Raw genomic sequence first — 15033 nt, 5'->3', positions numbered from 1 at the left:
AGTGCTGAATGTTTTGAGAACACCCCAATGGCAGAACACAAACACACATTTCTACCAAACAATAATTATGATTTGTACTACAACATAGCCAGGCACAGAAACCTAAGTATTTAATAACCATGTAAACTGTTAAAATCTCAGCTCAGTGATCCATTTTTATTTTTAAAAAAACGTTCATACTGTTCACGATCTATTAGCCAACTAGGTGAGTGCAGCTTGCTCTTTGAGAAATAGCACCATTTAATGCAAAATGAAAACAAAGAACTGAAAATAAGAAACCAAGATCCCAGTTTAAGTATCTGCCAAATAAAGGCCCTGTTAATCCCCGAACCATGACAGAAATACTACTGCTGAGTGTTCCTTAACAAAGCAAGACTTGTTGCAAGCCTCAATGTGCCTACCACAAATCCTGCCCTATGACCCAACTGTAATGTGAACTGTGTTAATTGAAGACTTTGTTAAGAGCAAAATCCTTAAAAGTATTGTAGGGGATTCCATCTTCACTCTTCACTGAAGGGGGCCTCAAAAAGCCCTAAAGACTACATAATTTCAATGACAAGGAATATTAGAACCAGTCTGAATGCGGAGACTAATTGTACACTCGTAGCATGACACTAAACAGCTTTTAAAGAGCTGTATAAATTCTAACAGAATTTATATGTGGGGGGAAAAACACCACAGAGCTACTAGGAGACAGAGAAGCCCCATATAGTATTGAATAGGGCAACTGTAGGGAAGGTTTGTGGGTTGCTAGCAAGCCCAAGGGGTTGCACTTTGGCCCATTATAAGATTCAGAGCATGGGATAGTGACATTCATATATTAAGAAGCTAAATCAACACTGGGATCAAATGAACACAAACTGATCTCTATAAATTATGGGTCAAGGAATGGAGTAATGGTGAAAAGGTACTTCAAGATCATTTCTGTCACCTTGCTGGTTAAAAACTGTTTTGCAGACAAGTCTGGCAACAAACATACAAGTGAGGAGAAAGGCATCTATGCTGTTTTCAAAGTGTGCAATCTAGAGCCAGTGCTTAGACTTCTATTAATAGCATCAACACTGAGTTATGCAATACAGTCACCTGGTATTTCTTTCTCAAAACACTTTCTCCTGCTTAATTCCCAAAGAGAATAAATTGTGAGCCCTCTGATCTGCCCACCCCACCTTTTCACCAACTGAGCCCCATAAGAGAGGACAGTTATTTTTATGGACTAGCCTCTCCTGACAGCTGCATTTATCTTGACACAACTACTGTTCACACAGAACTAATTTAGACAGCAAGCAGAAAACGCATACCTCCCAATCCACTTCATTAATTTCTCATTTTTCTGACCCACTGAGCTGTTAACTGTATGACATGCTTTACTCCAAGATGAGAATTCACATGGCAGGAAGCAGACATGATGCAGCAATATCAGAAACAGCCAGCTTCTAAATCTGGCAGGACACATTATTCTGAATCACATGTGCATTTAATTGTGTGTAAGTCAGTGCCAGCCATAGGAGCATTTCTCAGTCAAGGTTTAATAATTAAATGTGCATTCCTTGACCCACTGGAGAGCTTTGTCAGCTGAAAATTCCTGCAGAGTCTTGGGAAAATTGGATGATGACATCCCCCATTTAACATTTTAAGAAAGAAAGAAACAGCTATAAACAAGAGACAGTTTGCTAAAATTTATGCTGTGGATTCAGTAAAATATTTTAACAAAAAACATATGTATTATCATACATATGTGCATGTTTGTGTAACAACATCGGTATTACAAGTGCTAAAGCTAAATCTGATTGCAAAGCATCACTGCAATCATTTCACCTTTATGATCAAGGTATGCCTCCCTGTCCCAAGACAGAAAATACAAAAATATCCATCAGTATTTGGTGCTGAATGCAGCACCATTTTTCACAAGGCAAGCTTCTAACCCTCATGGTTAGAACCAACACTTAGAAATACATAGCAGGTACTGAAGGAAAATTTCTAAAATCAATGGAGAGTTAAGCCAGGATTGAGGAAGTCTTAAAGTGGGCTTTAATTAAATGTAGGTGGACCCCTGTATCAGCAGATTCAGGGCCCAAAGCTATGCAATTAATGCCGGCCCAGCACTGGTGCTGAGCATTGCAAACATTCTGCAAACGCATTAGTGATGCTCACTACGGGCCCAGTGACCATCTGTGCTGGGCTAGTGCCAGCCAGAAGCTGCTCAAGCGCCAGCTAGAGCTGGTCTCTTGCTTTGGGCAGCCGAAAAGTGAGTGGTGGCAGGGAGAGGCGTTCCGAGGTGGCAGGGGGAAGGGAGTGGGGCAGGAGGGGGTGGGGCCAGAGCCCCACGTTGGGCCTCCTGGCCTGACACAGGACTGTTTTACTCTGCATCAGCTAAATAGTCAGTGCAGACTTGAGTAGCTGCTGGTAGCTGCCCAGCAGCCACAGGATGCAGCAGCGATTTCGGTGCCACTGCTTCTCTGGGTGCCGGCAGCTCAGGATTGGGTTGCCCTATATCCACTGATTCAGCCCCCCAGTGCTCCCATTAGCACCATTTAAAAGCTTGCCAGTGAAGTGTTTCTTGTTTTAACAGGTCACTATAAGCATTCAAGCATATAGCACAACATGAGCAGACTGCCGGCAGCTTGAATACTTGACAAAACCAGATCAAATGGTAACAGGAAGCAGTTAACAGCATTGCGCTATAAGCTTGAATGCTTATAGTGAGTGACCTGTTAAAAACATTTCACCAGTAAGCTTTTAAACAATGCTAATGGACATGGGGGTGCTCCTGTATCCACAGATTCCATATCCATGGGGGGATCCCTTGGAAAGGATCCCCCTCAGATATAGGGGCACATCTGCACAGCAGTTCTTGATCTCCCATTATGGTTACTATCCTGTTCAATTTCTACTTCTCTCCCAGCAGAATCATATTTCCCATCTCCATCTCTTCTTCTCCTCTCTTATTTTTACCATCTCACTGCTTGTTGAAAAAAATCAAATTTTTCAAAAACTCTGAACACTAGAATTGGAATCATCAGCCTCGTTTATTCTTAGCATAGAATATTTATTTCTTAAAGTGCTCCACTTTGGATTACTGTAGTAGAACACATCCACTCCCGTTGTAATTCCCATGAATCACAACAAATAGCAAGACTATCTCTGAAGTGATGCAAAAGTTCAGGTTAAATAAATGGTTAAGATACAGGACTGTGTTTACTAAACAAACCAAACAACCCAGAGTTCTGAGCCAAGGTAGTCCAAATTGTGCATCAACAATAAAATATGCACGTACAGGTTGAGTCTCATTATTCCCGAGGGTTCCCAGAGTTCCCAGAACTCACCTGGATTGCAAAAAATGCACTAAAGCAAATCAATTTAAAAAACAAAGTCCCTTTGCACCAGTGATTTACAGCCTTGCTGAACTTTTGAAATGCACACGGAGGTAATCAGTCTCTCCGGGAGGTAATCAGTCTCTCCAGGCAATTAGACTTCACTAGGAGGCAGCAATCCCTCCCTTCACCAGGAGCCCCAGCAAGGGGGAAAGAATGGAGAAGATAATCACTGCCATTTAGCCTTAGTTCATATGCTCAGGGGGAAGGGAGGGGTTTGCCTTGTGCCTGGAGAGAGAATGATTGTCAGCCTGCTACCCTCTCTTGCATTAATGAGGCTATTGTTAAACAACTGTTTCCTTTAATTTAAAGGATTCTTCTCATCAGCATTGAGATAGAAAAATCTGTGGACCAACCCCACCCCCCCCCCATCCCGTGAAAAATCTTTGGATAATTAGATTATACCTGTAATCACATGCATGACTGTCTCTCTACAAAAGTAAAAAGTAGTTTTTTAAACTGTGATTTTAAAAGGGATGCATTTTTCCCCTTCTCCAGGGATCAGCACATTCCTTCTCATTTGCAGTGGCCATTCATGCTGAGTCAAATCCATGTATTAAAAAATCTGTATATAACAAGGTTGGACCTGTATTTGTTTCCTACAAGTCATGGAAAGGGGCAAACAGCTGTGCAGGACACTAGTCCACCCCCTGACCACTAGAGGATGCTAAACATGCTCTCTTTCATACCAAATCAGCCTAATAACATCTACTGCGACAGGCAGCAGCTTTCAGGAAGATGTCTTTTCTGGGCCCGATACTGTAATTTAGCGAGAGATGTCAGAGACTGAACCAGGGACCTTCTGTAGGTAATGCATATGGTCTCTCACTTAAGCTACACCTGCTCCCTCCTCAAAACATCTTCTTTTTCAACAGTTTTCAAGAGATACTTCTTACGCACTTACAGGTGTTTGGCTGTAACAAACAGTGATAGAAACTTATATTTTAATCAGTGAAAGTGGATGTTCTTTCAATCAATAATACCTTTATTGGCATATAAGCAGATAAACAAAATTACAACAGTCACAAAAGGATAAACATGATGGGAAGGGGAGATGAGAAATCGGATGTTCTTAGGATGCCAAACAACTGTACTCTGTACTAATTTCTGTGTTTTCATGGTGCAACCCCGGGATACACACAATGCCCACAGAATTTGTATTAGCTGGAGAGCTGACTTTAAGAAGAAGAAAAATGTGCTGCTACAATGTGCCCTGCCTAGATGACTTCAAAAAGGTATTATGGACAATGCACATGAATGGATATTAGCCATGACAACTAAATGAAACTTCCATGTTCAGAGGGAGTGTACAGGTGTGCCCCTGTATCCTTGGGGGTTCAATTCTGGAACCCCCCCATGGATAGCTAAATCCATTGATATGGATCCCCACCCCACCCTCTGGACACGAGAGGAGCTATGCTTCCCTCAACCTAGGAGGACTTCTGAACCCTGCAGAGACAGCGCACATCTGCCAGCGGACTTTGTGGGCCTCAGAACGACAATTACAGTTTTTTAAAAAGTTACTTCCAGTTTTATTGTAAAACCGGAAGTGAAATTTTTACTGCCTTATAAGACATTCTGAGGACCCAGGAAGCCCTAGAAGGAGTTTCTCTTGCCTCTGGAGGGGATGTGGGGGGCCGCAGATATGGGATCCGTGGATACAGGTGTCCCCTAACCTCTAAATGCCAGCTGTTAAGAGACAAACAAGGAAAGGCTGTCCCTTTCACATTTGTGGGCTTCTCAGAGCATTTGGCTGGCCACTGCTGAGAAAAGAATACTGGGCTAGAGGACCCCCAGTCTATGCAAGCAAGGTTTGACTCATTATTGTGCATACTATAAAGCCAAGCCTGTGCATACAAATAAAAGCAGCTGCAGCAGCTCAAATTAAAAGAGGCAAGATCACAGGAGACATTCCACTCTCAACAGCTATAATTCAAATAGTGTTGCTTGAAAATGTCCATCCCACAGGAAATTCCACTCTAGAAATTGGTTGCCATTCAAAGTGGGGGGGGGGGGGGGGGAATAGAATCAAATGGGAATTTTCCATAAAAAGAAAACTGAACATTTTTATTCACTTGAGTGAAAACCGAAACAAAATGTTATCAGACAAATCACACTGACACCCCAAACAAGGTATTCCAATTCAGCAAGCTGGAATAGTGGTTAGCAGGCTCTCTTTAATTTGCATAATTTAGGTTGAGTTATGAATGTGTTTTCTTGGCACATATGCTGGGATGGCTAGATTTAACATGAAATATTCAAACAGAGTACCGCAAATATACTTTGAATCCTGTGGGAGGGGGAGACACTTGGGGTGATTTGGAGTGAAGAAATCATGGATGGGTAAAAGATAATGTGCTCTTGCCCTCCCCCACTAGTTTTCTGCTCTAAATTTTCCTCTCCTGGCAGCTTGACTCCTCTTTTTAAAAACAACAACACTGAAGTGCTGTTATAAACATCAGCACAGAATGTGTAGTTAACTCCAAAGATAAGCAAACTTTATGGAGAAATAATAAATTCTGGTCCCTTCTACTAAACCTGAAAGCAACCCCAAAACCTGTTCCAGTATTTTCACTGCTGAATGGCCTCCAGACATGCCACTGTATCCACAGGGGGTTCAGGAACAGAACTCCCACGCTTAAGAGAAACTGTGGATATGGGTGAACACCTCTCCCCACCCTCTGGAGCCCAGCAGAGGCTGTAGATGTCTGTCTGCAGTCTCTGCTGGCATCAGACTGAGCCTTAAGGTAAAAAATCCACAACTTCCAGTTTCCTGTGAAACCGGACGTGATGTTTTTAATGCCTTATAAGGCATTAAAAACGGCATTTCCGGTTTCACGAAGAAACTGGAAGTTGTTGTTTTTTTACCTTAAGGATAAGTCTGAGCCCGGCAGAGGCCACAGATGGATGTCTGCGGCCTCTGCTGGGCTCAGCGGACCCTCTCAAGACGAGCGGAGCAGAGCTCCCCTTGCCTTCAGAGGGCGTGCCCATGGGACCATGCGGGGGGGGGGCCCTGTGGACCTGATCCATGGATAAGTGAATCCGCAGTTACAGAATCCACAGATTTGTGGGTCCCCCTGTATTTGGGAAATATGGTTCTGGAGGCATAAATTCCAAAGTCATAACCCTTTTGTCCCACAATGAAGCAAGCTAATGTCTTAATAAAATCATTTGAACAATCCCACAAATCCTGCAGGAGGAAAGTAAAATTATTTTGTAATGTTACCTCCTGGTAGGCTGCCTGATCTCCAATGGGTCTCCTCAGATATTCACCACCTATTTTGTGGTGTATGTCCAAGGAGTGGGGAGGTTTAAAACAGGAGTGGGGAAGGGGGGAAAAATCTGGCATGCATCATTGCTGCCAGTTCAACCCCCTTCTGCCCCCTCCCCATCCCCAGTTCCTCCCCCTCTCTACCCAGTAAAACCCCAAGACCTTCCACTCCCTCCTTGCCTACAACCCACCCCTGCCACTTATGTACCAACACCTTTGCCATACAGCCAGTCCCACTTGCTGTTTCCAACAGAAGCCCAGTCACATGCTATACAATTTCACATTTTGCAATGTCACAGACTGGATTGTGCTGCTGTAACAATAGTTCCAGCAGCACAGCTTGATCACAGAATTGGGCTGCTACAGCACAATCCTATGCAGCATGTCTACTCAGAAGTATGTACTATTACAGTCAATGGGGATTACTCCCACACGTAAGTGTGGATAGAATTGCAGCCTAACCATAGCATGCAACCTCACTGGACTCTTTTTTATTTATTTTAGAATTTTGGACTATCTTATACATTATGTCACTACTCCATCTTGTTCCACTATATACAGACAGATATTTGAAGTGACAATCTCAATAGTTTAAGCACATATTAACTCTTTCCTTAAAAAGCAAATTCATTACCTGTTATGACATTTATATCTGGGTACTGGGTTTCACAGAGAGTAACTGCTTTACTATCCTTCTCAAATGCCTCTCGAAGCTCTTTCTTGACGGCTGCAGAACCACATAAACGGTACAGGCCTACAACCTAGAAGCAAAATCATAACCTTACTACATGGGCCAGCTTCACCACTGCAAAGTACTAAGATGATAAATCAAGCACCAAGCATAACAAATTTTAAATACACTCAGTTAAAGGTATTTATGCAAAATTCCAAAGAAGTAAAAAAAAAAAAGAGAGAGAGACAAATACTTTATCATTTCATTTTACCATGTGGTGAAAAAACTCTCACCAGAAAAAGACAGCATTGTTATCAATGCTGCATTAAGTACATCATTAGTTCTAAACAAAGCAAATTAAAATAAAGTGATTCTTTGTAATTGTGGGCTTCAACAACATGTGTTTGTTTCTATGATTTCTTCCTCCATACAAATACAGCCACAGCCAACATGTAACCCCTGGGGAAAATATAGCTATTAATTATTTAGAAGACCAAAAAGCTTCCTTTTATTGAAAGTCTGGGATCCACAAAAACTTTATAAATAAATCATAGGAAATATAGGGCCATTTAAGACAAAACCTATTAACCAACATTTGTGGAAATTCTAGACCTCTGCATTCAAGGATACCATGCAACAAAGCCGTAGCTCAATGGAGAAGAGCGTCACTTCAAACATGCTGAAACAGGTGATGTTTTCAGCATTCCCACCCTCCTTTAGCATTTGGGATGAAACAGGTATAAATTAAACAAATATAGACACAAACTGGGGAATGAGGGCATAGCTCAGTGGTAAAGCATATGTGGATGTTGATCCTGGGTTCAATCCCTGGCACCTTCAGGTACTCATAGGACAGAACTCCCCTGCCTGAAACCCTGAGGAACTACTGGCAGCCAGAGGAGATAATACAAGCTAGGTAGACCAAAAGTCTGATTCAGTATAAGACAACTTCGTATGTTCATATGCTTAAGTGATAAAATTCAATTAACCCATTATGACTGATACAACAACCAACGATAAGTTATATAATTTTACCACTTCTGCAGGTACTACAAACTCTTGCACCATCAAACACATCATGCTGTCATGACAGTACAAAGCAAGAAAATTCAGCATCACTTTGCTACAAGGCAGGTGAAGACAACCAACTGACCAAATTAAGGATGTAAAGGGATACAAGGAGTATGTTAAAGCATCATAATGCTTTTTGCCACAAAAACAAAAAAAGCCGCTCAAACCCTCAAAAAATGCAAAACAGATAGACATTTTTGTTTAAAGAAATTACTCTACCTGGCAGCCTCTCTTTTCAATCTCCATAATGCACTTCCTCATTAAGAGAGGCACCATTAAGCCTACATTTTCCTTCTCAACAACTTTCCGAGCTTCTACTCCAAACATGACTGGCTCTCGTTCTCCATCTAGTCCACTGAGAGAGTTCTCCCACTGCTCCAGAAGCGTCAGCTTGACGTAAATAAGGCCTCTAGGTTCCAGTTTGACTGCCAACTGGTGAGTCTTTGTCACTCGAAACAGAGCAGGGAGAACCACTGTCCCGTGGCAGCAGACCCGATTTTTCCTTGGTGTGGGCTCCCAGCTGAAGACCACCAATTTTAAATGCTGGGCATTTTCTATCTCTATGTTGAAAGTGTGGTCCATGTCCAAAAAACTTGTTCTGCATGTCAGCAAGGCAGTCCTTGCTTTATTTACTGAATCTACCTGAATTGCACAGAAGACATCTTTTGAGTCCATCCGTGGTGGTTTTAAATCCTCAGCACCATAGAAATGAATGCTCATGAGTCCAGATATGTACTGGGAACATTTAGGCTGGTCAGAAAAACTGTAGTGTCTGAAAGCATCAATGTCTATTTCTGTTTTACTACCAGTGTTGCTTGGACATGCTTCCTTTCCTTTCCCAGTCCTGCTGTCGGCTGCATGCTTCCCTGACTTTGTTATGAGCTCAGGAGAGTCTCCATCACTGAGGTAGCCCCCTTTGCTGGAGGATTTAGAACTCCTATTGCTTTTCTTTTTGTAGTTATGTTGAGAGGATACGCTGCTATCAAGATGATACCGACTTATAACATTTCTGCTAGCAGCTGCTGTGATGTTCCCAGAAGTGGGCAATGATGCATGGCCTATGTCCTGGCAATTATTTTTAAGCAAGGAAGAATTCTCCGAGTTACTATGGCTTGAATTTCCTTTGACACTCAGCTTCCTGCTGAGCTCTGGCAATTTTTTCATTTTAATGGAAAGTTTCCTCACCGTCCTTGGGGATTTTATTTTATCAGGGAAAGACCAGTTTATTGAACCACCTTTTTTCAAAGGGTTAGGACTTGGAGGAGAACATTCTGCTGCTCCAGTCTCAAGCTTGCTTGCCGACAAGATTCCAGGTCCTTTGAAAAAGAGAAAAAAGGGACATTTTTAGGAACTCCACATTGAAAACTAAATTTAAAACTAAAAAGGATTTTAAAAAGCAGCTATTTCTTTGTCAAGATGTAAAAAAGTATAAGTACTATTCCGTAAAATGCTGAGCATCAACTGTACCTACACATGCAAAGATACACACCCATCCCTTGCAGGCTTGCTCTGCTAAGAACATAACCATCAGGAGCCTGCATTAAGGCAGTGCACAAGATACAACAGGAGTAGACATTGAAACAATCCACACCGCCACTCATGCATAAGTCTAGCTGTCTGTGTTGTCTTCTCAGATGTCTTTTGGAGGACAGGGTCTTGAATTCTCTTTTGGATAAAGTTTTTAGACTATGGAATTTTATTCTCTCTCAGAAGTCCAAGGGTAGAATTCACAGTTGTTTGTTCTAGAGCAAGGGACTCATTCTTGAACAAGAAGAACTCTGGATCTTATCCCAAAGCTCTAGAAAAGAACAGACACATTGCAGATGGCCAATTTTCTTTAGGACCTGCACCTTTTAACTGTAGTTCCCTGGCCTTTTACCATCTCTTCCAAAGCATTTTAGAATGTTTCTTCATAGTAATTTTTTTCTACCTCTTCTTGGAAAACAACCATGCCCCCCTTTGCCAGGGTGGAGGTGGAATGCATTTGGAATTCATTTCTTCCAGTAGTTCCAACTTGTCTTGTCTCTTCACGTCCCAAAAAGCTTCCTTCCTTTCTTGCACAATGGTCCTTACATATGTGATAGAAATTTGTCTGTTCCCAGGTGAAAACCACCAAGGAAGTAAGAAAGTATTCAGGGGAGTTAGCAAATGTTTTACCAGTTTACGGCCCAATCCTATCCACACTTACCTGGGAGTAAGCCCCATTGACTATAATGTGACTTACTTCTGAGGAGATATGCATAGGATTAGGCCGTTAATGGGGTAAGTTAAATACAAAACAAAACAAATTGACTAACACAAAGAAAAACTGAAGACATGAATCAGAAGCCTTTGCATATAATCAGTCAATGAAACTAAATGAAACTGAAATGAAACTCCATTTTATAACATACCCAAGATCTATTTGAGCTGTCTAAGGACCTAATCCTATACTTACTGCACAATGTCAGTCCACTTCTTCCACTAGCATTGACTGCCATAGTTTGTCTTGCACTGGCATATGCGAAGAAGATTCACATGTACCATATGCAGAATTTCTTTCACCTGTCTTTTGGAGGATCTTTTTGTACAAGCAGCTCATGAGGCAAGAACATGTAAATTTTTAAGTTACAAGGAATCCTTCCATCAACACTATACCAGTTCAAAATTCTGTATCAAAAATTACACAATCTTGCCTTGCCTCCTTATTTCCCCCATTTTCAAATACTCAGCTTAACAAATGCCTATAGCCCTGATTTTTAGCAAGAGCCAGATTTTTAACAGAGTAAGGGCACAATTCTAACCAGATCTACTCAGAAGTAAGTCCTATTTTGTTCAATGGGGCTTACTCTCAGGAAAGTGTGGTTAGGATTGCAGCCTAAGGGCAGAAGGACCAGTAAGTCTGTTCATTTACTTGTGCAAACTAAGGACCAAAGGAGACATGCTGGATCACTGTGTTCCTGTTAAACATGTGTTTTCCCTATTTGCATATAAAAGAATGCAATCTTTTAATACTAAGAGGGTGCAGTAGAGAGGAGCAAAACCATAGATGTAAGCAAATTTCTCCCTTCCCAGCTAATTCCTTGCATGTGTTGAATATGCATACAGTTGGCCTGCACATCTAGTTTCACCCTTAGACACAGGCAAAAGATTCTACAATCTTTCTGTCACTGGTATGTCTCAATATTATGTACGGAATGTCTACTGCTTATTTCAACACAGGCTAAGGGCCATTACAAAGTGGATTAGATTTATAATGGGAGGGAGAATATTCTTTGCATTGTGGACTAGGTAAAACAGGGTTGGGTGAACCCCAATCCAAGGGCCGGATCCTGCGTTCAGCCGAATCAATCCCTCCTGTGACCGGCGTTCTGGAGCACCTCATGACTGTCAGTCTTGAGATCATGACAACATGTGCGTCGTCCTGATATCAGGACTGGCAGCGCGTGGCACTCCAAAACGCAAAGTGCCAGCCACACCAGGGAATGCATTCCCCATGCACAGCACTTTGCATACCATTGAAGTAGAAGATCAGGTGGGAAGCTTCAGGAGTCAGACTGAGCAACTTGGCTGTCAGCAGCCTATCCCTACCCTTATGTGAGCACAAAAACTGCAAAAGCATACTTGTGAGCCTCACTGGCAGAAATCCCCATGGTTTTCATAAATCCAAACAGTCACAAAGTATTTGCAAATCTTTCTCCCAATTTGATTTTTTCTAGTTTTCTGAAGAAACAAGATTTCTCCTAAAAGAAAAAAGGAAGATGTCTATGCAATGCTGCGAGAAACAACATTTGCATGTACATCTGTGCATTCTAGAAGTCACACTATAAAACATTCCTACTATTAGGACTCCTGTCTAAAGTGTGTTGCCTGTTGCCTACTCACAGGACTAAGTAGACATGGACTGATTCTCCTAACATCACTCTGATAATTTAATTTTCTTGTCACTCATCAACTTAAAAATTGCAGTTTAAAAAGTTAACAGTGATCAATCAAAATTCTGTAGCATCCAGTTATTTGTCCTTTGCCATCAGGTAGCATAACTTTTTTCCCAGATCCAAATTCAACAAAGCATCTTCATTAAAAAAAAAAAAAGTCTAAGATGACAATACTGCACAAAGTCTCTTTTCCAGAAGCCTCAATGAAGTTTCTTTCAGTTGCTACGTTTCTATTGAAAGCTGTTTCCTTACAGGGAATAGACTATTTCTAGCACGCCTGCTGTGCTTTTCTGGCAAGCAGCTCGTAAGAAATGTGGTGTTTGATAAAACCGGACAAAGGCTTCCCTTGTACTGCAAATCACAGCACAGTCCCACTGGTGGGCTGCTCTGAAGCATTCTATAGTAATCGGGGCCATGCTTTCACCTACTAACATTAATCTTCCTTTTCTGTCAGAAGTCTCTGGCAAGGCTTAGGAAAGCAAGCCAAGATATTAAAAAATTTTCTTCAGCTTCATTACAACCGAGAAGTCAATCGAATATTCTTGACATTTCACATCTAACTTCCGGTGGCTTCAGTACATATTTTAAAAGTGCCAAAAAGATGATAAATGAGGTTGAAAGGATACTGGAATCTTCCATGACTGTGTGGCACTCATTAATTACATATGCAGATGGAGAAGACCCCACTGTTGCTAACCTTTTAAATTTAATGCCTTTTCCATTCATTACATGTGAGAAGGTTCATGCCTATGCAGGCAATTTTATTGGAGATATAATCACTACATTACAACACACATGCCCCAATCCAAACCCCCTTTCCCAATGGTGTAACTAGAATTTTGCCAGTGGAGGCTGCTTTATGGGCTGACTCAGAGAGTTGAGTTTTTTCTACCGGTGCTTTATTTTGTTGACATTTACTTTATTCGTTTTGATGTTGTGCAATGTTTCTTGGTCTTTGAACTGTGCTTTTCTCATTCTCATTCATGGTCCCTCACCAAAGGCTACTGAAAAAACTCCACAGTCAGGAAATTAGAGGGCAGGTCCTCTCCTGGACTGAGACCTGGCTGAAGGCCAGGAAACAGAGAATGGGTGTCAATGGGCAATTTTCACAATGGAGAGAGGTGAAAAGCGATGTGCCCCAAGGATCTGTCCTGGGACCGGTGCTTTTCAACCTCTTCATAAATGACCTGGAGACAGGGGTGAGCAGTGAGGTGGCAAAGTTTGCAGACGACACCAAACTTTTCTGAGTGGTGAAGACCAGAAGTGATTGTGAGGAGCTCCAGAAGGATCTCTCCAAACTGGCAGAATGGGCAGAAAAATGGCAGATGCGCTTCAATGTCAGTAAGTGTAAAGTCATGCACATTGGGGCAAAAAATCAAAACTTCACATATAGGCTGATGGGTTCTGAACTGTCTGTGACAGATCAGGAGAGAGATCTTGGGGTGGTGGTGGACAAGTTGATGGAAGTGTCGACTCAATGTGTGGCGGCAGTGAAGAAGGCCAATTCTATGCTTGGGATCATTAGAAAAGGTACTGAGAACAAAATGGCTAATATTATAATGCCGTTGTACAAATCGATGGTAAGGCCACACCTGGAGTATTGTGTCCCGTTCTGGTTGCCGCATCTCAAAAAAGACATAGTGGAAATGGAAAAGGTGCAAAAGAGAGCGACTAAGATGATTACTGGGCTGGGGCACCTTCCTTATGAGGAAAGGCTTTGGCGTTTGGGCCTCTTCAGCCTAGAAAAGAGGCGCCTGAGGGGGGACATGATTGAGACATACAAAATTATGCAGGGGATGGGCAGAGTGGATAAAGAGATGCTCTTTGCACTCTCACATAACACCAGAACCTGGGGACATTCGCTAAAATTGAGTGTTGGGAGAGTTAGAACAGACAAAAGAAAATATTTCTTTACTCAGCATGTGGTTGGTCTGTGGAACTCTGCTGCAGGATATGGTGATGGCATCTGGCCTGGACGCCTTTAAAAGGGGATTGGACAAGTTTCTGGAGGAAAAATCCATTATGGGGTACAAGCCATGATGTGTATGCGCAACCTCCTGATTTTAGAAATGGGCTATGTCAGAATGCTAGATGCAAGGGAGGGCACCAGAATGAGGTCTCTTGTTATCTGGTGTGCTCCCTGGGGCATTTGGTGGGCCGCTGTGAGATACAGGAAGCTGGACTAGATGGGTCTATGGCCTGATCCAGTGGGGCTGTTCTTATTCTCTCTCGTTGACTGAGAGCCCAGTCCTATGGCCCTCCAGTGCTGAACACCAGCACTGGCGCTGGGTATTGTAAATGTGCTGAAAAGCACATTTATGGCACCATGTCAGGAGGCCAGCACCAGCCAGCACTGGGCCCAGCACCAGATGGACGCCGTCCAGAGCAAGGTAAAAGCTCCAGACAGTAGTAAAGGCCTTCAGACTGGGGGTGGAGTTCTGGGGCGGGGGAAAGCTTGGCAGGGGGGACTGTCTGGCCCAGGAGAGGGTGGGACTGGTGGAGTCCAGCTCCGCTGGATCCAATCCTCTGTTCAAAGCCAGCATAGACTTCAGAAGCCAAACTGCGGAGACTGGAGCTTTCCTCAGGGGAACGGGATGAAGCAGGAGCTGGAGCATTCCTCGGGCGTAGGGAATGAAAGGGGACCACTGGATACAGCAGTTGCCATTTTGATGCCACTACACCCAGCAGCGCAACTGGGATAGGAGTGGGCTGTCAGTACTATACTGTATG

At 42.6% G+C, this 15033-nt stretch overlaps 1 protein-coding gene across 3 annotated transcripts in view; it reads right to left on the bottom strand.

The window, feature by feature from the left end:
• The window catches only part of SYDE2 (synapse defective Rho GTPase homolog 2), a 45742-nt gene that overhangs the window by 12741 nt on the left and 17968 nt on the right, over window positions 1-15033 (bottom strand). For all 3 annotated transcript variants that reach the window (XM_066624212.1, XM_066624213.1, XM_066624214.1), the window contains exons 3-4: window positions 8606-9702; window positions 7277-7403 (exon numbers count right to left, since the gene is read on the bottom strand). In XM_066624212.1, the coding sequence (XP_066480309.1) occupies window positions 7277-7403; window positions 8606-9702 (1224 nt within the window). The remainder of the gene's footprint in view (window positions 1-7276; window positions 7404-8605; window positions 9703-15033) is intronic.

Source organism: Tiliqua scincoides, chromosome 4, assembly GCF_035046505.1.
Source record: "Tiliqua scincoides isolate rTilSci1 chromosome 4, rTilSci1.hap2, whole genome shotgun sequence".
NCBI lineage: Eukaryota > Metazoa > Chordata > Lepidosauria > Squamata > Scincidae > Tiliqua > Tiliqua scincoides.
Note: the sequence above shows the minus strand (reverse complement) of the source record. Positions and strands in the feature narration are given on the sequence as shown.